At 40.5% G+C, this 21,990-nt stretch overlaps 1 protein-coding gene and 1 pseudogene across 2 annotated transcripts; both read right to left on the bottom strand.

Moving 5' to 3' along the window:
• Positions 1 to 12,841: 12,841 nt before the first annotated feature.
• Positions 12,842 to 14,649, bottom strand: LOC130386993 (uncharacterized; annotated as a pseudogene).
• A 2,751-nt stretch (positions 14,650 to 17,400) lies between these two features.
• Positions 17,401 to 21,726, bottom strand: LOC130386992 (uncharacterized). 2 transcript variants are annotated; one of them, XM_056595912.1, is made up of 3 exons: positions 21,701 to 21,726; positions 21,422 to 21,608; positions 17,401 to 21,274 (listed from the first exon to the last, which is right to left on the bottom strand). In XM_056595912.1, exon 3 carries the CDS (start codon positions 19,036 to 19,038, stop codon positions 17,851 to 17,853), a length of 1,188 nt encoding a protein of 395 aa, XP_056451887.1. In that variant the 5' UTR covers positions 19,039 to 21,274; positions 21,422 to 21,608; positions 21,701 to 21,726; the 3' UTR covers positions 17,401 to 17,850. The 2 variants fall into 2 exon arrangements, with proteins under 2 accessions (XP_056451887.1, XP_056451886.1); XM_056595911.1 differs by lacking the exon at positions 21,701 to 21,726 and having other exon boundaries at positions 21,422 to 21,684.
• Positions 21,727 to 21,990: the final 264 nt, after the last annotated feature.

Below are 21,990 nucleotides of genomic sequence, written 5' to 3'. Positions count from 1 at the left end.
GACTTTCTGATGGAGGCTCTCGGGGAGGTATTCACGTCACCCCCGCCCATCGACCGTGCGCACCGCACCGGCCCGCTACCGGAACGAGGATCCCCAAAGCCGAGGCCTTTCATTGTGTACTTCCATAACTTCTCTGACAAGGAAAAAACATTAAGGTGGGCAATGAAACACGAACTGAAACACTGCAATGTGACTGTGAGAGTGTACCAAGACATGAGTGCTAACCTAGCCAAAAAGAGAGCTACCTTTAATGGCATAAAGCAGGATCTGTACAAAAAAGGCATCCGCTTCGGACTGTTATACCCGGCATGTCTGCGCGTCACCTTCGATGGAGAATCATTCTACTTCGACACCCCTGAAGAAGCGAGGGCCTTCTATGAGCGGCGCGTTGCAGGCTAATTTGGATAAGACAATGTAAGAGCTGAACTGTGTGAGCAGGTGCGCAGAAATGCGAACACACTTCTCATGCCCCGATGCAGATATTGGTAACTGCTATTCACACTAATTGTTAATGAGGCGACTACTCATCTTTACTCATTTGTCGCTCAGATGTAAGCTTTTATGCAGTTGGTTTGTACTTGTTGTGGGAAATTATACACTAAATTGAATATAGGATTTGAACAAGTTGGGTGTTTTCTCTCCAATTAGGAGAAATATAGGAAATGTCTCTCGGGGGACCAGATAAGGGAATCCTGCGGCTAGCCCCTGTTAGGGAGACCAGCATAGGAATGGAACGTGTTAAAGTTGTTCCTTTTTGTTTAGTTTTTGTTCTTTTGTTTTTTGGGTTTTTTTCTCAGGGTGTTCAGAGTTTTTTGGGATACGCACTACCTCTACCTTTCACAAATGGAATATAATAAAAAACCCAGAGTAAAGTAATGTTAAGTGGAGTAACAACAGGAGGAGAGACTGCCAGATTTGTCAGTTGGAATGTTAAGGGGCTAAATGGCCCTGTTAAAAGAGCTCGAATTTTTGCTCACCTTAAAAAACTCAAATCTGAAATCATTTTTTTACAGGAGACACATTTAATAATAGGGGATCATATTAGATTATGAAGACCATGGATCGGTCAAATATTCCACTCCAATTTCAGTAGCAAATCAAGGGGAGTGGCAATTCTTTTTCATAAAAAAGTTCAGTTTACCGCAGCAGATGTTATTTCTGATCCAAGTGGCCACTACATTATAGTCTCTGGATCACTTTTTCATACACCAGTGATTCTAGTTAATGTATATGCACCCAATTGGGATGATGAAGATTTTATAAAGAAAATTATATCCAATATTCCTTCTCTAAATTCTTGTCACTTGATATTTGGAGGTGATTTAAATTGTCTAATAAACCCCAATCTGGATAGATCCAACCCTGCTTCAATACCTCCGTTAAAAATGGCTAGGGCCTTATCAGCCTTTATGGATCAGGTTGGATGCATTGATCCCTGGAGGTTCCAGAACCCCAACAAGAAAACGTTTCTTTCTATTCACATGTACACCATTCATACTCCCGTATAGATTATTTTTTTATAGATAAAACTCTTCTCCCGTCAGTGGCCAATACAGAATACTCTGCAATTGTGGAATCAGACCATGCGCCATTAATCCTAGATCTGTCATTTAATCTCTTGCAGAAACCCCGCCCTCTGTGGAGGCTCAACTCTCTCCTGCTAGGTGATAAAAGCTTTTGTGATTTGATAAATAAGGTTATTGATGAGTTTCTCATAAACAACCAGAAAGACGATGTAAGCCCTTCTCTTCTCTGGGAGACTCTCAAAGCTGTCATCAGGGGAGAAATTATAGCTTTTTCTTCCTTACAAAATAAGGTACGCAGACAGAAACAAGACAAACTTTTAAAATCAATAAGAGTTAGACTGACAAAATTCAATGACACCATCACCAGACCTTTCCAAGCGGAGATTGAATTTACAGAAGGAATATAACTTATTGTCAACCGGTAAAGTGGAGAGGCAACTTCTGCGGGCACGTGGACTCAATTATGAAAGTGGTGAGAAGGCGGGAAGATTACTGGCACACCAGCTTAAAGTTAAGGCCAATTCACAGCATATATCCCAAATTAAAAATAGTTTAAATCAATTAACAATAATCCCATCTGAAATTAATAATGTTTTTAAAGAATTCTACTCTACTTTATATCAATCTGAGAGTCCACCTAATGATACAGATATGGAAATGTTCTTTGAGGGTATAATTTTTCCTAAAATTGGAAATGATCAAACTGGGAATCTAGAACAGCCATGGAACATAAGTGAAATAACAAAATCAATCAAAGCCATACAAAGTGGGAAGACACCTGGGCCAGATGGTTTTCCAATTGAATTCTTTAAGAAATTTTCAGACAAACTATCACCACTTTTGCTTAACATGTTTAATGAGTCATTGGCCCAAGGAACCCTACCTCAAACCCTTACAATGGCATCAGTAACTCTGCTTTTAAAGCCTGGGAAGGACGCAGATGCATGTGGATCCTATCGACCAATATCTCTTCTAAACGCAGATTATAAAATATTGGCGAAGGCCTTGGCTATGCGGCTGGAAACAGTTATACACCAGATCATCTCCGATGATCAAACTGGTTTTATTAGCAATCGCCACTCATTCAGTAATATCCGCCGCCTGCTAAATGTTATTTATTCACCTGCATCTGAAGAGGTTCCAGAGATGGTTATCTCCTTAGATGCGGAGAAAGCATTCGATAGGGTGGAATGGCCATATTTGTTTAGGGTCTTGGAGAACTTTGGTTTTGGTCACCAATTTGTGTCATGGGTTAAACTTTTGTATTCTTCTCCCAAAGCTTCAGTCATTACAAATAGATTAAATTCAGAATATTTTAATTTACATAGAGGTACCCGCCAAGGCTGCCCTTTAAGCCTGTTACTTTTTGCTTTGGCGATTGAACCATTGTCAATTGCTCTTAAAACCTCACCAAACATTAGTGGTATTCTTAGATGGGGCACTGAGCATAAAGCTTCTCTTTATGCTGACGATTTATTGGTTTATATTTCTGACCCAGCTAAGTCTGCCCAGGCATGAATAGAAATTCTTAGACAATTTGGGCCATTTTCCGGATATAAATTGAATTTTGCAAAAAGTGAATGTTTCCCTTTAAACAATTTGGCTACTGAAACCCCAGAAATGCAACTGCCATTTCATAAATGTTTTTCTGAATTTAAATACCTGGGTATTTATTAGTGGTGCCGAGATGATGCCTCATGAAACGTCAAAGCCTCAAAGCCAGATGAACCACCAAAGTGGTTCGTGCTCGAAGCTTCAAATACCAAAATGTGATTTTGGCTTCGTGTGCCGATACAACATTAAATCATTTGAGAATTGAAGTCATTTCAATGATACATGTGTGTGAGTGTGACATTCATAAAATGGCACAGAGCTCATGCTAGAAAATAAATCATTTGGCAAAAGTGTGTCTTAACAGACGCTTTTATCCAAAGCGACTTACTTCGGTAAATACACACATTGACACACCGACGGCAGAGTCAACCATGCAAGGCGACAGTCAGCTGTCAGGAGCAAAGTGACAGGGTCACAACAACACTGCTCTAAGTCAACTGCTCTACCTCCTGAGCTAAGCCGACCCACACTGCATGATAACTGAGAAGGACTGACTAATTTAATAGCCATTAAAGTGTTCTGGACAGTGGTTATTGAAACCTTATTGGGAGCAACTAGATGAAAATGCTCCCAAACAGGGGAAAACCTTCTCTTTTTGGCAAACTCCATGATGAATAATGAACGTGATGTTTCGATTGATACTACAGAAAATGCAATGCTCAAACTACTACGATCACAGACTAGTGGTATATTGAATATACCACAAGGTTGTGATCGTATACGGGACATCTTTATAGTCGAAATCTCCCGCCAATACTGAACCCATATTTCGAAGCAGAAGTCCGAGGCGAAGCCTCGAACGTCACACCCTACGTCATTTCGCCAACGTGAATCCTACTCGAAGCGGAGCTTCGCTGGGGGAGGAGCCGAGATACTCGACACACGCCTCGATGCCTCGACGCAAAACGTAACATCACTCGTATTTATATCACTCGGAAATATGAACATTTGTATGATAGGAATTTTTCTCCATTATTGATTAAGATTAAGGAAGACTTAATCATCTCCAAGATGGCGGCAGGTAGAGCAGGTGCAGTCACAGCTCTGTTAGTATACAGTTTGCTTTTAAACTTTTTAAGTCCTGCAAACAACATTTTGTTCATGAAACCGGTTGACATGAAACAGTTTAGCACCGTCTACGGTAACGCCGACTTTCTAAGTCAACAAACAAACCAAGCCATGGGTAACTTCGGATTTGGGAAACATGTTTTGGCTACAACAATTGTTTACCCATCTCTGTACCTTCGCTTAAAGAAGCACTTTAAACCACCAACTCAACTGCGACAAAGTGAAGCTCTTCTTATTACGATTTGTTTGCTGCTATCTGGAGATATTCATCCGTGCCCCGGCCCACTACACAGTGAGCCGGTGAATCAAAACAACATCACAGCGGATGTAACGTGCCACACAACTTTATCTCAGGTAAGCACTCTGTGTAGTGACACGCTGCCGTTTGACCAAGTACAACAAACTAATCAAGTACAACAAACTAACTTTCCTCGTCGCCTCCGCCCGCTGGGCGCTGCTGGGAGTGAGGTGCCTGCCCGGAGTATCGGGGCCGGCGTGGCTGGGGTGTGCTCGGCCGGGACCGGTGGTCCGGGACTGTCCGCTCTGGAAGAGAGCCTGCGTTCTGGCGTGCTGACGGGCGGCGACCCGTGTCTGTCGGCGAATACGGAGGCGTCGGTCTCTTTCCCTCTCTCGGTGGTGGGCTCGCTTGCGGAGGGAGCGTCGGCGCCGTGGGGTCTTGCTGCGGCTGTGTGGTTGTCTCCAGCGACCGTGGCGAGCGAGGGCAGCACCGAACGCGGAGTTTACCACAACAAACAGCGCTGGTCAACAAATACCGCTCACGGAGTTAACCGTGACTCTCGTACTCATCCAGCTGGAGTCAACCCGGTCTTTAAAAAGCACCGCAAATTAAATATTTTCAAAACTCTAAACCAGTCTAAAGTTATTTGGGACCCACAATCCAAGCCTAGAGGTCTTCTAGGGGGGCATTTGAATATCCGCAGTTTGATCTCCAAAATTGACCAAGTCCATCATATTCTCACAGAGTCAAACTTGGATTTTTTATGTCTGTCAGAAACATGGCTTCATAGCAACTCACCATCTGCTGCAACATGTGTACCAGGCTATAAGCTATTCAGACGCGATAGGTCCTATGGGAAAGGAGGTGGGGTGATGATTTACATTATAGACATCTATCAGTGTAGTCAAATTAAATGGTCATCTGACAATGATCTGGAATGCATTGGTGTAACTGTAACTCTTTCACCTCAAATGTCCTTTGTCCTTGTTGCTTTATACCGCCCACCCTCCTCCAACACTGGATTCTATGAACATCTGAAAATCTTGCTAAAAGAATGTGATTCAAGGAAAGAGCTCATACTGATGGGTGATTTCAATATCAACTGGGAAGATAAGAAAAATAGGAAGGCCCTCAAACAAACTACAGACCATTTTGATTTAACGCAATTGGTTAAAGGGCCTACCAGAATAACAACTTCTTCGAAAACCCAGATTGACCTTATCTTTTGTAACAGACCTGAAAGAGTAATTAAGTCATTTAACTTCATTACTGGACTCTCGGACCACAATCTTACCCTAATATCTAGAAAACTCACAAAGAAACGGTTCCAAAGTGGTGGTACACGGTTTGAGCAATTCAGGATCCCTAAAAAAGAGCTAGATAATTTTAAAAGTGCTGTACATCAAACTAATTGGACTAACTTAATGCCAGGGCTAAATGTGGAAGAAGATTGTAGTATATTCACAAATGAAATTGAGAGCATAGTACATCATTTCACAAAAAAAGTCAAAGGCAAAGAAAATCAAAAGAGGTTGCTACCATGGTTGAATTCTGAAGTACTGAAATTAATGAAGGATAGGGATCTTGCGCTCAAAAGGTTGTTAATGTCAAATCGGGTGAATGACAAACGCATATTTGTTACTTTACGGAATAAGTCCACTAAAGAGATGAGGAAAGCCAAAGCAAATTTCTTTATAAGTATCATTAATGAGGCGAAAGGCAATACAAAATTAATTTGGACCCAGATCCAGAAGCTCATGGGGTCGGATAATCGAAGACGCAGCAGGCAATTAGAACTAAACGACAATGGTAACCTGTTGCAAGATCCAGCAGATTTGGCTAAAGTATTCAATGAATACTTTATTGATTCTGTCGCTGAGATTACACAATGTTTCCCTCACACTTGTGTGAATCTCATACCAATTAATATTACTTTGCCCGTTTTTAACATCAATTGCATCACAGACAGTAAAGTTCAAATGCTCGTAAATTCCCTCAAACCCTCCACAACAAAAGATGTTTATGGTATGGACTCAGCCATGCTCAAACATCTTAAAGATGTATTGGCACCCCCCATTACACAGATCATCAATCTGTCAATCTCACAAGGGGTATTCCCAAAGGTTTGGAAGACAGCCGTTGTATCACCTATTTTTAAGTCAGGCGATTCTCAGGCTATTTTTAATTACAGGCCAATCAGCATCTTGCCCGTGGTGTCCAAGGTCGCAGAGAAGTGGGTAGCAGAACAACTCATTTCCCATTTAAACAACAGCCCCTTTTCACTGCATCCCATGCAATTTGGTTTTAGAGCCAATCATTCTACAGACACTGCCAACTGCCTCTTAATTGAAAAGGTTAAGTCTATGATGGACAAGGGAGGTACTGTTGGGGCTGTATTCTTAGACCTTAGAAAAGCTTTTGACACAGTAAATCACAACGTACTCATTTCCAAACTCTCCTCATTCAATTTCTCCAATAACGCCCTCAAGTGGTCAGAATCATATTTAATGAACAGAATCCAGTGTGTGAATGTCAGCAATCAAAAATCTTCTGCGCTGGATACACTAACTGGTGTCCCACAAGGGTCAATACTAGGTCCCCTTCTGTTCAGTCTTTATATAAATGACTTGCCCTCTGTGTGCTCTGATGTAGAGATTCAGCTTTATGCTGATGACGCTGTGATTTTTACACATGGCAGCAATAAACTTCAGGCTGCAGCAACACTCACCAATGCATTGAACCGCATCTCAACTTGGCTAATTCAATCATGCCTTCAGCTAAATACATCAAAAACAGTCTGCATGTTTTTTTCCAAAAGGCAATGTAGCACTCCAGACCCAGCCATAATGCTGTCAGGAGTAAAATTACAAGTTGTCTCTGAGTTCAAGTACCTTGGCCTCCTAATCGACTCTCAACTGTCATTCAAATCTCATGTAAAAAAAGTTGGTCACAGGGTTAAGTTTAACTTATCGAATTTTCGCTTTATTAGAAATTCAATGACAACTGATGCAGCAAAGATTTATATGCATGCCATGATAATGTCACATTTCACATACTGTTTGACCAGCTTCGCACAAGCCAATAAGACAGCACTTAAACCACTTGAAACACTGTATAAACGAACCCTGAAAGTCCTGGACCGGAAGTCAAACACCTACCACCATTGTCTAATTTTAAGAAAGTATAAACTTCTGAGCTGGGAAAACCTAATAAAGTATGCAAATCTTTGCCTTATTTTTAAAATTTTGCACAACAAAGCCCCCCCACCACTTCAGCAGTGTATCACTCAGAGGTCGAGTACAAACCGGACAACCAGAGGCTCGTCCCGGGGAGACTGTGTAGTACCCTTAAGAAAAAGTGCCTTTGGCCACTCAGCGTTCTCAGTAACAGCGTCGCAGGAATGGAACTCAATACCATCTCATATTAGAAAGATTAGTTCTTACCGTCCCTTTTCAGGACAGCTGAAAATGAGGCTTGGTGGTCACCAATTATGTACACACTAGGACTGTGGTTGCTTCTCCTGCCGACTTCTTGGTGAATGCTGTGTCCTGCTTGCTTGTCTCTTGTGTGCTCCTGTCCTGTGCAGGTCATGTTCTAGGTTGATTGTGCTGCATGTTTGTGTTTTTATGCTGCTGTATATGTTTGTGCTGCATGTTTGTGCTTTAGGCTGATGTATGTCTGTGCTGCATGTTTGTGCTTTGTGCTGCTATGTATGTTTGTTCTGCATGTTTGTGTTCTGTGCTGCTGAATGTGTTTTTATTGTAGGTGCATTTGTCCTGCTCTAATCTACTGTTTTGTGCACTTTCCTATAATGTTTAATGTACACTGTGTTTTATTGTCTGCTTATTTTATTGTTGGTTTGCCATTGTCTGTCAATCCATTCTTACTACTATGTTGTTTTTTTAATCTTTGTTCATATGCATTTTATTTCTGTAATTTTAGGTTGCCTTTTGAATATCTGGCAGGGGACAACAGACGAAAACTAGCCTCTCAGGCTAACTCTGGCTCACTTACATTTTGAATGTTGATTAGTGTGCAATGTCCCTGAACTAAACCAATAAAATAAAGATGGAAAACGATATATTTCTCACTAGCAGGCAGGGTTAACGCTATTAAGATGAACATTCTACCACGCTTTTTGTATCTGTTCCAATTTCTGCCACTCTTCTTGCCTAAACTCTTTTTTACTACTTTAGATAAGCTCATTACAGGCTTTTTGTGGGGCAATAAACTACCGAGGATAAATGAAGTGATGTTGCAAAGACATCGCACTCAAGGAGGTCTCTCCCTTCCCAATTTTAGATTTTACTACTGGGCTGCATATAGATATATAGGTAGAATGTGTCAATTGCCATAGCCCTGTCAGTTGACTTCACATTAAAGTCTCGCACCAGTAGCTGCATGTAGGCATTCATGACCTGAAAGAAAGAAATAAAGACAAGAAAGATAATCAGTTAGATGAATAAAAAGGCTGTTTAATTACATTGGTAGGTCAAATGTAACACTTACAATGGAAAAACAGAGTACTAAAATGCTAATGATCCTGATAAATTAGACGGTACTATAAGTGATACCAGAGTAGTGATGTCAAAAATATATGCTCTACCAACATATATAACAACAATAAAGTAGTTAGTCCTTTACTATGAGCAAGGTGAGGTCTTACCTCACTCTCAAACTCTATATCTGGAGCGGTTCTTGCGATGTCGGCAAAGAAGATTAGGTATGGCCCTATTTTTGAGAGCAGCACATAGACATCTGTTCCCTGCCAAGCTTCTTCTACACCTGCAATATTAAGGTATAATAAATACTGGAAGCATCCACATAATATTTAACATGTAGAAAACCATAACATTAGATTATAAATCACATGAGGTCCATAGAAAATTTGCCAGAGTGTTTATACATATATATAATGAACTTCAGCAAATCTCCAAACATACATATCACATACATTTTGCTGGGTCTGTGACTGGGGATGCTGGTGGGGTGGATGCTGGTGCTGTAGCGGTAGCTGCTGGGGTGGAGGCTGGTGCTGTAGCGGTGGCTGCTGGGGTGGATGCTGCTGCTGTAGCGGTGGACGCTTGGGTGGATGCTGCTTCTGTAGCGGTGGCTGCTGGGTTGGATGCTGCTGCTGTAGCGGTGGACGCTGGGGTGGATGCTGCCACTGTGGTGCCGGCTAGCTTGAGGCTTCCCTTCCAATTTTGGGGGATGTGAGGACTCTGTGCATGGTGATGCTTCAGGTGGTCAATATTGATCTTTGGAAAGACAACACCATTCACATCCACCAAGTCAGCACTTTTGTTTTCAACTGACGACAAAGTGTATGGCCCCAAGAAATTGGGGTCCAGCTTGCCTCCTTTCCTTTGCCGGCTCCTGATGTTCAACCTCCAGACCATGTCACCAACATTGAATTTCTGCATCAATGATTTTAGGGACATCCTCTTCATTTTCTCTTGTGCTTTCTTGCTGTTCCCCTCAGCACACGAGAGAATTTTGCCAATATTGAGGGCAGAGTCGGTCAGGTTGTCTTTGGCCACAGTGTCCTCGACACTGCTGTCAATCTGAAAATGTATTTTAAGTTTATAGCGTGATATTTATAGAAAAGCTTACACATTTATTAGTATTTCAGTCTTTGTAGTATTGAATATTTTGAGTAGTTAAAAGCCTGTACTAACCTGGTACTGCTCTGGGATCTGTGATGGATATCGCGCCTCTCTTCCAAACAGCTTATAGAATGGTGAGAAATTAGTGGTCATTTGTTTTTTGGTCCTTAGGCCAAACATCACAGCATCGAGATGCATGTCCCATTCCTTGGGGTTGTTTCCGACCAGTTTGCAAAGTGCTCTGAAGAGATGATACCATCAAAGATTGATTAATATTGCCTCGTCAGATTTTCACCTTTGAGCTTTTCAAAGATATCCACAAGTTTCCAACGCCCCATGATGCTTAGCGCGAATTGTGGGCTCCACTTCCGGTTAGTAACCGGTGGTTACTACGAGATCGACGTAAACAATCACCAGCTGTCATTCATCAATTACAATGTGGGAACACAACCTCACCGAGTTAAAAAACGGCAACATAATTATTCCTTTGCCCTCTGCAGTTACTGCATGGGAAGACGAAGTTAAAAAATGGCAGAGGATAACGTACAGCAGCATTTTCTCTTACTTTATTGAGTCTGTGTCTTGCGATGGTAAGGCAATGATGAACCTAAAAAGCTCCGAAGCTTACCAGTATTTACACAGCAAAAAGTCGGGCGAGTGTGGTTAAAGGAGGTCACAGAAGACCTAGTCTACTTGAAAGCTGATATAGAGCCAAGCCAGAGTCTTAATAACACCCATCTTAAGGCCTGGGTATTGGTATCAATGACAGGAGTGATACAGACAGCAGGCTGTTCGTGTATAGCAGGAGCAGGACGCTCCTGTAGTCATGCCGCAGCAATATTGTGGAAGGTATTGCAACACCACATATTATGTGCCATGACAAGAACTAAGATCTTTTGGTGAAATACATGATTTTGAGACACTAGCTCAAAGACTACTTAAGGTTGTATCAGGGATTCTAGGCCGAAACATAAATTATCACATTCATCTGATCTATCCTCACGATCCATTATCTAACCGCCCCATAAGCAGGCCATCAAAAAAACGCGTCTCTGCAGCCTATGCTCCGAGATCGTACACAAAAACATGGTACTAAAACAACCACTCAAAACCGAAATAAATAGTATTCCAACCAATCACTGACCCGGGGTGGGTGTTGTGTTTTTTTTGCGCTGCGTTCATGATAGTTTTGCTGGATGCATGAAACACGGAAGGGAGGGGCGAGCTGGCTCTGTTTGTTTGGGATCTTGCTTCAAATACCAACAGAACGTCACCGGACGTCACCCAAGAATCGCCGATACAACCTTTAAGCATAAAAGTCGGTTTCAGCATGTGATAATAAGAAAATGTGAAACCATTCCTTCTTGTAGGTTGAGAATGCAGTCAGGCAAGGTGTGACAGGGACAGCATGTACTGATGTGCAAAGGAAGTGGAATACTGGTGCAAAGAGGAATGTTGGTCTGGTAAAGGCAAAGCATATTAATTTTAGGCGCCACAGACGCCAGGACACATATCCCCATCCATCAAGGCCAGAACAAAACAATTCCACACCCTCTCCCCGACTCTTCAGTAACCATGAGGATTTCAAAACACACATCAACTCCTCAATCATGGCTCCACTCTATCAGCTTCAAAATCATGGTATTATCCAGCTTGCTTACAGAGCAGATGTTGAACCTAGCACAGGGCCAAACCAAGATTCAGAATTACAAATTGAGAACCATACTGATCATAGCACACATCTGACATGTAGGAAGTGTTCAGTGTTTTACCAATCATACATTGCTTTGTCCCCCAATCAAATATCCACATTGGAAATGGACACAAAGACCCAGAGTAGGTCACAGGTTTGGCATGACGCTAGGAGACTGCGTCTCACTGCAAGCACAGTGAAACGAGTCCCCAAACAACACACCACAGACCCCCAAAAGTTTCTCAATGAGCACGTGTACCCCACCTTCACCGGGAACACAGCCACGAAATATGGCTCTGACAATGAAGTCAGGGTCATCACACTCCTTGAGAGCAGAGGGCATGATGTGCACAACAAAGGACTTGTGGTGCATCCTGACCACCCCTGGTTGGCAGCCAGTCCAGATGGGATCCTTGATGGGACAAAACTTCTTGAGATCAAGTGCCCCTTCAAGAATTTCTCACCCGGCCAAACGGTGACATCAAAATCTTGGATGATGGAAAGTACCTTGTTTTGCCAAATGGAAGAGCTGGATACTACCTTCAGGTAAGCAGGGTTGTTTTTAATGGCAAGAAATACTAGCTGCATTAGCCGATTACAAGAGATAAACAATATAATGTGAACTAATATTCATTATTTGGTGCCAATTTAATGTATTTTCTATTATTTTAGACACAGGTGGCTATGATGTGCCTTGGTCTACAGAGATGCACATTGGTTATCTGGACACAAAAGGAACATTTAGAATTGGAAATTCCATTTGACAAAGATTACACTGACAAACAAGTAGAGCAACTGGAACATTTTTATTTTCTACATATGCTTCCCAGGTTGGCTGATGATTTTGGAGAAAATAAACTACATCTCTGCCCCAAGTACCTCGAACAGTTTTGTAATTAAACGACATATCAGCTGGCAATAAGTCTCACCCTGTGAGATGCAAAAATAACAAAACAATGGTTCAAATACATTTGAAGCATAAATAAAACTTAATATATATATATGTATAAATAAATTGTTATTGTGTTACTATTTACATTTGTAGTATAAATAAAACTTCATATAATATATGTACAAATACATTTTTTGTGTTCTATTGTAAAAAGAAAAAAAGAATATGACATTAACCCCATTTCAACAATGTGATGAATGTGATTCAGAAGTGACCTTTTTCATCTTTGTATATATGTAATTATCTCTAGAATTATCCTGTCTATTTTTTTCTAAATTTATAAAGTATCTACACTGTTCTCTGTATCCATCTTAATACTATGTATGAATCTGTGTGTGTATCTCTCTGCATCTATCTCTGTACAATATATATATATGCATCTATGTATGTATGTTTCTCTCTATAAATAAATGTGTATGCATAAAAAAAAAAAAAAAATAGGAAAAAAATTATGTAATTCATAAATATACAAGATGTTGTTTAATAATATGTAAGATATTAATTGCTGGAGATAAACTCTCCTCTCAGATTTATGAGAGCTGCACAAATCTGAAGTATTTTATCCATTTTAGGAACTAAGCTTATTGGCACGGTTTGTGACAGGATCTTGAACACTTTGAGACGCCTTATAGCCCGTTCCACATGAATGCGTACATTTGCTATCCGTCTCATCTGAGTCACTTGCTCATTGGTTAGCTGGCTGCGTTTGCGTGTAAACGCAGGTATGACTAGCCTTACCCTCCTCTCCTCAACAAGATCTCTAATTGTGAACCCACGGTCCCCCATCACCACATCACCAGGACGTAAAAAATCAAGAAACCCTGAGTTCTGTGTAATGTACCCGTCACTACACTTCCCACCAAAAGCCTCTGAAATAAACATCAGCATCCCTGATGGAGCAATGGCAACAAGGTACTTAACAGTGTTACTTGCATAGTAATGGCTGTAAGACTCTGAGCGCGAGTACGTTTTTGGCTTTTTGCAGAACACTCTCTGTGCAGTCAATGATGCAAGTTAAATCAGAGAAATGTGGCAGAAAAACCTTTGGCATAGTTGCTTTTATAGTGTCACAGGGCAGCCATGGAATGAGGTCCCTGGTGTGCTCAGCAAGGATATCAACCCAATGCGTAATTGTTTTACTGACCTGACCGGCTGATCTTTTAAAGCGCCTCGCTAAATCAGCTACAGCAAAGTTATGTCTGAGCTTCATGAGTGTTAACAAAACTTCATCTTGAGCTGGCATTGTTGATGACTGGCGCACAAAACCTTGTAGACAGGAGACAAGAGTGTTGAACACAAGTAGAGGAATCCCTGTGTACAGCAGACAGTCTTTATCACCTTTCAGTGTAACCTCTGCAATGGACAGTGAGATCTCAGGGGCAGGTGTGATGATCATGTCACATATAAGGATGGATCCTTTAGAGTAATAATAAATAATAATAATACATTTAATTTAGAGGCGCCTTTCAAAACACCCAAGGTCACCTTACAGAGCATATAGTCATTATACATTTTTTAAAAAACAAGACATTGTGGAAAAAAATAAAAAAATAAATAAAATAAACATAAGCAATAAGAAATAAATAAAACAAAAACAAGACAAAACAAAACAAAAAAACAAAACAATCAAAACAGTGATCAGTTAGACGTTGTGTGCGAGTTTGAACAGGTGAGTTTTGAGTTGTGACTTGAAGGTTGTAATGGTGTCTGACTGTTTTATGTGTGGGGGGAGGGAGTTCCAGAGCCTGGGTGCTGAACAGCTGAATGACCGGGCACCCATTGAAGTGAGTCGTGATGTGGGGATACATAGTAGTCCAGCAGAGGTTGAGCGGAGGGAGCGGGAGGGAGTGTATTCTTGGAGGAGGTATGGTCCTCCTCAGCTGGATCCATCCACTGTGTTTGGGCATCCTTGAAGGTTTGAGGCTGCTCGAACACCATCACAGCTTGCTCTGCAGGTAATAATATGGAGACATAGATGGAGATAATTGGATGAGGGTCTAAACATGCATTGGTGTACAGAATAGATCTAGACAAGGTTTTAACAGGACACTGACCTATGATCATTTCTAAATTAAGGATGAAAGTGAGGATACACCATTGACTTAACCAACGTAAATAGAGTATACTGTATGCTACCGTAATGTTACATTAAAAAAAAATGCGTCGATATCAAATTTAGCATACCTGTTGTTGATGCGACTTGACCGTCAACACTCATCCTGACGACTCTTCGGCGTTTCTTCTCAGGTGGCTTCTCATAACCCAGATAAAGCATTGGGTAAGGGTTTTCTTCCGTTGGCGCTTTGTCCACAAAATGAAACGAACAGACATAACAACATTTCGGAGGTTGTTTTAAGTTCAGGTTCTTCAGCCAATTTCTTTTAGCCTCTTCATCATTGGGCAGTCGATGGAAGCTGTACAATTTCGGGCACGAACACTCTGCTTTATTTTTCGGCTTGTGGTCAAAACACTCCGATTTCAACCAATTATTTAGTTTTGTCTGGTTGTTAGTACATCCTCGAACGGCACACGTTGTTCCCGAGCTTTTTAAAGCCATCAGTTTATTCAGTGACAGAGCGAGTGATGTGAATAGCCTGCCAGCTGATCAGGTAAAAACACAGCTGTGGCGCGACGCGTAGTGGGCGACCGGAAGTGTGGCCCACAAACGTTTCCCCAGCAACCGCCCCAGGAAACTTGTGGATAGCATAATAAAATAGCATATTAGAACAACATTATTTTATAGTGAGTATTATTACAATTTAAACATACAGATCATACCTCTGTATGGTTGCATTCATCCTTTCCACTAAACCATTGGTTTGTGGATGATATGGAGCACAAAGAATCCTTTTGATTTTCAACACTTCACAAACAATTTTGTTGAGCTGTTATTAGTAAAGAGTGACAAGAGAAACAGTTAAGGACATTGTGTAAGAAAGTATTTAACCAATTTCATGAAATGACAAAACAAGCCAGCAGCACTTGTGACTTAAGCCTGTGGTCCAGCTTATACTGTACATATGAAACCTACAGCATTTACAAACTCCGTCCCCTGGTCTGTGAGGACTCTCTTAGGTGCTTCAAATTGGTGCACAAACTTCAAGAGACACCCAGTGACTTATTTTGCTGTCTTTGATGGAAGGGCATAAGCTTGTGGCCACTTTGTGAGGTAGTCTACCATGACGCAAATGTACTGGTTCCCACTTTCGGTGAGTGTCAGCTTCCCAATGAGGTCCATTCCGACCAGCTCAAATGGCTCTTTAACCTAGAAGAAATGAATGAATGACAAAAATATCTCCCTCGTTATATTTGGTTTTCCATATTTCATTTAAATGTAAAATGTTTAATAAGGAAACATCGCATCAATCATTATGACTCATTATTATTGTTGAGGCATACAAAACACAAGTTGTATTAATAGCGTAATAGAAAAGAAAACATACTGTGATGGGTATATACTCCACCTCACACTTTATGGTCGTTGTGTTGGCCTGGCATGGAACACACTGTGCCACCTTTATTAAAACAGCAATATTTAAAATGTTAAAATACAGAAATGTATATGATCCTCACTTGAAAAGGCTTGAATTTGGAATACTGTTGAAAAAAACCATTTAATATAATCACCCATGAGTCAATCTCTGAAGACATGCCAGGCCAATAAAATCTGGCAGAGATGGCATCTCTGGTCTTTCGCTGCCCACAGTGCGCTCAGATGCTGCTGCTGTGGAACGCGGCGAAAATTGCATTTGCCTCCTCTTTTCCACAGACAACTTTGGTTGTACTGGCAGTAGATGTCGCCTTGCGACGCACGTAATACAGTTAATTGTCTGTGAAATTGTAGAAAATTACTTTATGACAGACATGTAGGGCCTAGTTTAGAACATTACAAAACAAAACGGCAACATTAACATTATAGAAGTGTAACCTATAATATAGTTTAGTACAGGGGTTTTCAAAGTGTGAGAGAGTGAGCCCCCCCTCAGAGAAAAAATTTCAGCTGAGCCCCCCCCCCCCCCATACACAGCAAATTTGAAATCGCAAATTTAACACTTTCAGAGTTAAAATTAACACTAACCCAGTGTTTCTATGGGAACCACTGTAGAAGTGTTAAATTAACACTTTTGAAAGAGTTGAAATTATAAACACTATGACAGTGTTATTTTAAAAACTCTTATAGTGTTAATTACTACAATTATAAACACTTTGATAGTGTTACTTTAAAAACTCTTATAGTGTTAATTACTAAGATTATAAACACTTTGATAGTGTTACTTTAAAAACTCTTATAGTGTTAATCAAAGATTATAAACACTTCGATAGTGTTACTTTAAAAACTCTTATAGTGTTAATTAGAAAAATTATAAACAATATGTTAGTGTTACTTAAAAATCTTAGTGTTATTTATCAACACTATAATGAACAATATTAACACACGTCAGTGTTATTTAATGACTATCATAGTGTAAATTATTTACTCTGCACCAGTGTTAAACTAACTCTTATGGTGTAAATTATTAACATTGTAATAGATGACAATAACACCGGCTAGTGTTGTTTAATAACTACTGTAGTGTACATTAACACTGTTGAGTTTTATTTAATAGCTATTAAATAACACTTAACAGTGTTACATACAACAGTTACATACACACATACATATACATATATATATATATTATAAATAAAATATACTACACGAATTTACACAATTATACTTGGATTGTACAATAAAAGTCTAGCCCTCCCACCATGCATTTACAGTAAACACTCCAAATACAGTTACTGTCATGAAAAGATTTTATTTGCCCATGCTTTCAGACAAACAAGGCACAAAAAGACAGCAGTGACCTTGTACAAAAATATATTAAAGACATGAGGCAGCTCTGCTGCTTACCTTAGACAATGCAGCCATCTGGTACAACATAGAAAAATTAGTCTGTACCATAAGACATTTGGACATCAAAGGGCTTAAAGTATCGTAGCTCCTGAGGTCTAACAATTGAAACATTATGCACTTGATCAACAACACGAAAAGCATGAAAATGTTCTGACACCAAAAAATAAACTTCATTTCTCAGAAATATGCCAACAATTTTGCTGAACACTGGCATTTCATGAACAAAATCTGTACAAACGACAAGACCTGTGTGCTATTCAGCACCATTATGGTTTACATAAGTTGTGACATTTATCTCACTTAATAAATCAATCTGAAAGTGTTCTGAAATCAAATCACCATTTTCAACATCAGTCAGTATTTTTGTTTTGACAGGCCCAGACTCAATACCTTTGGCAGACAGCGACTCCCAGTGATAGGCTACAGCTATTTGGTGTTTTTTGGCAAGAGACTTTTTTTTTTTTTTCTTTTTTTTTTTAATGCTAGACTTGAAGAATTTATGTTTGGCTTTGTATCTCATACTCCAAACATGCAATAAAGGACCAATTTTGCGTATACACCCAGCGTAATGTATCATGAAGTGATGTTTTGGGATTAAATTATTTTGAGGATACAAATCTTTAAATAACCGATGATGGTCTTCAATGAGATGTTGTAAAAATACTGTCATTCCCTCAGTAATGCATGGGGAAAATACAATGTTAATGATATGCAACAATATTATCAACAGATGCCAGTGTCTGTCACCTTCTGGGACAACATCACCAAAAATTAATGGGAGGTTCCGAATGAGGCATAATGTTTGACTAGCATTAAGCCCGATACTGTTGCCAATGCAAAACATGTTAATGCGTGTTGGACGATTCTTTTTATCCATAAAGCCATAGTTGAATGCATATACACGTTGAAGTATATTTTCAATGGAAATAAAATTACGATTCAAATATTCAAACAGCAACTTAACTTCATACTGTGCGACGCCTTCTAAGATATCATGCATAATGTCAAACACAAAGTTATCTGATACACTGAAGTATGCCAAGGTATTGAGTATGCTATTACGTTTAATCCCAAAGCATGAATTTTCTCTTGGATTTTCCATTAGATAACTGTAATGCTCCTCATTTGTTAATTTGGTGCGTAAAGTCACACGTGGATAGTTTTCACTAAACACTGTTTGAGCTGATGCTTTGTCAATAAGACACATCCTGCAGTAGTAGTTTGCAGAAAAAGATTCAACAAAACCAAGAATTGAGTTCAGACCTAAATTGTCACCCGTTATTTGTGAAATGGTACCATAGAGAGGCTGTTCCATAAATGACACTTTCATTCCCTTTTGTTCCAAGACTTTTACATCTTCTACAAATGGACTTAGCATTTTGTCAAGGCCATATTTTTTTGCATCTTGGGAATGAAACAAAGAAATTAGATGAATATTCATCAAACATGAATTCTGACGTGGTGGTAAATTGCGGACTGTAAAATATAAACATCCAAGTTTATGGATGCCTTGTTTTGACCCGAGGGGATTAGATGTTTCGAAGTCATCATAATAAACTTGAATTTGCAAAGCATTTTTTGATCTTGAAAATAATGGGTGTTGCTTAAAGTATTTGCCATCACAGAAATCTTGGTATAAATCACTTTGAGCAGCCGATTTATTAATTTCTTGACAGACTTGTTCATTTCTAAAAAATAAAATCTAATATTTTTAAAAGGGGAACATAAATGAAAGTGTCATTTACTGGTACCTGCTCATATTTTCCAGATACTTTGTTTCTCTTTGAATCATATCTTACTCCTAAATGAATTTCCACCGGTTCAACAACACCCCATTTCTCAGCAAAATACTTTATCCATTTAGAGTTAGTGTTTAAATCTGTAAATGGATTGTAACTTTTACTGAAGACATCCTCCACTGCACTTCTACTGGGATTTGTATCAGGCACAGCACTCAACACTTGTTCTTTAAGATTTTCATGAACCTCATTGACATACTCCTCCATGCTTTCAACAACAGATGATACAACATTGTTAGCAACACCACTTCCCACTAACTTTGCTATGATTGAAGCACACATTTCTTTTGCCTGGTCTTTTGGCATACGAGATGTAGAGGGTTGATTTATCAGATCCACGTCCATATCAGAGGCATCTTGTGAGATAGGGTCGCTTAAGTCTGACTGATGTGGTGTTTGCACATTGATATCATTGCTTGGGCCCATGTTAAAAGTGCTATGACAACTATTTAAATGCTTTCGAAAACCTGCAAAACTTTTAAACTGCAGTGAACATCCTTCTTGAGCACACAAAAGAACAACGTTTTTGCCAGGATATAATCCATGAAAAAACTTAAGGTGCTGAATTAATGCACTAGGTGCATCATGCACCAATCTACAAATGTGACACTTATACATTTTAAGAAATTTGCTCTGAACTCCTATTCATGAATGTGGGCCAACGTCTTTGTCTTTAAGCTTTTTGTTAACTGCGCACACATACATGAAACCTTCTCCAGGATATAATACATTGGTAAACAAATATGACACCTGGAATTTGTTGAACATGGCTCTTAGCTCCTGTTCATGAACTTGGCTCTTAATTCTTTCACCTTTGGGCTTTCTTTGGTGGTTTCCACATCAATACCATAGACTGTTGTCTGGATAAATGTGTACAGGTTATTGAGAGCATCAGCATAGCTTACACTGAAGACAAAATGCACCTTAAAAAGCTTGTCGAGGGCTGCCAATGATGTGGTTCCCTGGCAGGGGATGAGCTTCTTATCCATCACAATGTAGAACGAGCTGATGGCCTGCTTGCTGGTCCCAGAAGCCAGAAGGTATGGCTGCTGATGGCTCTCCTGGCAGCTCTGTAGGTGTTCTTCAAAGCTCCTGCAGGACTGCGGTGGGGGTGAGAATGTCATGTCATCACATGTTTGTGCTTTTAGTCTGACATACACACCTACTGTGGCCCAATACATACCTTGTGAAACACAACTTATGCCGCTTTTCCACTGCATGGTACCAGCTCGACTCGACTCAGCTCGCATTTTTTGCGTTTCCACCGCGAAAACATGGTATCTGGTACCTGAAGTGGCTGCTTTTTCTAGTACCGCCTCGCTCTAGGTTCCAAGCGGCTGAGCCGATGCTAAAAGGTGACGTCGGCAGACGGCCGGCCACTGATTGGCCAGAGAGTGTGACGAAGTCACGAGAGCGGCATGGCAACCATGCTGGTAACAGCCATAGCAGCGCTGCAGCCAACATATTCCACTTCTTCAACTTCTTCAACATGCCAGCTAATAATAGTAATGTTATCGATGTCCTCCATTGTTGTTATGTGGGTTCTGTCCATGTGTGGGTTGCGTAGGTGTTGTTTGCGTTGCGTACAAAAATACGTCACGGCCCTTTCGCGCAGCCGACCCCGCCCACGTCCAGGAGGTACTATTTGCGGTGGAAAACGACCCGTGCTGCTACCGTGTCGAGTCGTGTCGAGTCGTGTCGTGTCGTGTCGAGTCGAGTCGAGTCGAGTCGAGTCGAGTCGAGCTACATGTGCGGTGGAAAAGCGGCATAAGTGTCCCATGGCCTGGGATGCGCTGATCTTCAGTGATTTATTTTTCACAGGCTGAGGTGGTAGGATATGCAAGAGCAGTAGGAAAGATGCCACATCACTGTCCCATCCTGTAAGAAACAAAAAATAAAAGTCCATGCTCACCTATATTTGAATCACAAAATTGTTTTCACTTTTCCAACTGAGTTACGATAAGTTACATCATAAGTATGTATATGACCCAATACATACAAAATAATTCAATTAAAACTGAATACCTGGATGGTCCTCAGATGATTCCTCACTGTACTGATTCTTAGCAGACTTCAGCAAACTCTGGAGCACTGGGGTGGAAGTAAGGCACTCTGCTTCTCTGATCACCTTTCCTTTATAGGAGGTATGCCACTTCTCCAGCAGTCTGGCAGATATTTCTGGTCCAAAGAGGAGGCTGAAGTCTTGAAGTATCTGCAGCAACAAAGAAAAGAAAAAAGTATTAACAAATGACACACACATAACATTCAGCTATGATGGTAACAGAAAATGATGCCAATACTGACCAGCCCTTTAGTATCCATCAGCCTTGGAAACACAGAGTACAGTGTGTGAGTCATTGGGGTTGCGGATGAGGCGCTGCCTATACTCAAAGGTCTCCTTCATCTTCTGCATGATGACTTCTTTGTCACTGGTATGGTTCATCAAGGATATGATTTCTTTACAACGTTCATCATCTAGCTGACCACCAATCGCAGGTAGCTCCCTTTCCTGTGTCGGACCACCTCCTCCCACGGTTTGCATTTTCGGTTCCTTAGACCCAAGTACGGTCTTTCGCTGAATTGTCTTAAGGCGC

The sequence above is a fragment of the Gadus chalcogrammus genome, chromosome 8, assembly GCF_026213295.1.
Source record: "Gadus chalcogrammus isolate NIFS_2021 chromosome 8, NIFS_Gcha_1.0, whole genome shotgun sequence".
Lineage (NCBI taxonomy): Eukaryota > Metazoa > Chordata > Actinopteri > Gadiformes > Gadidae > Gadus > Gadus chalcogrammus.
Note: the sequence above shows the minus strand (reverse complement) of the source record. Positions and strands in the feature narration are given on the sequence as shown.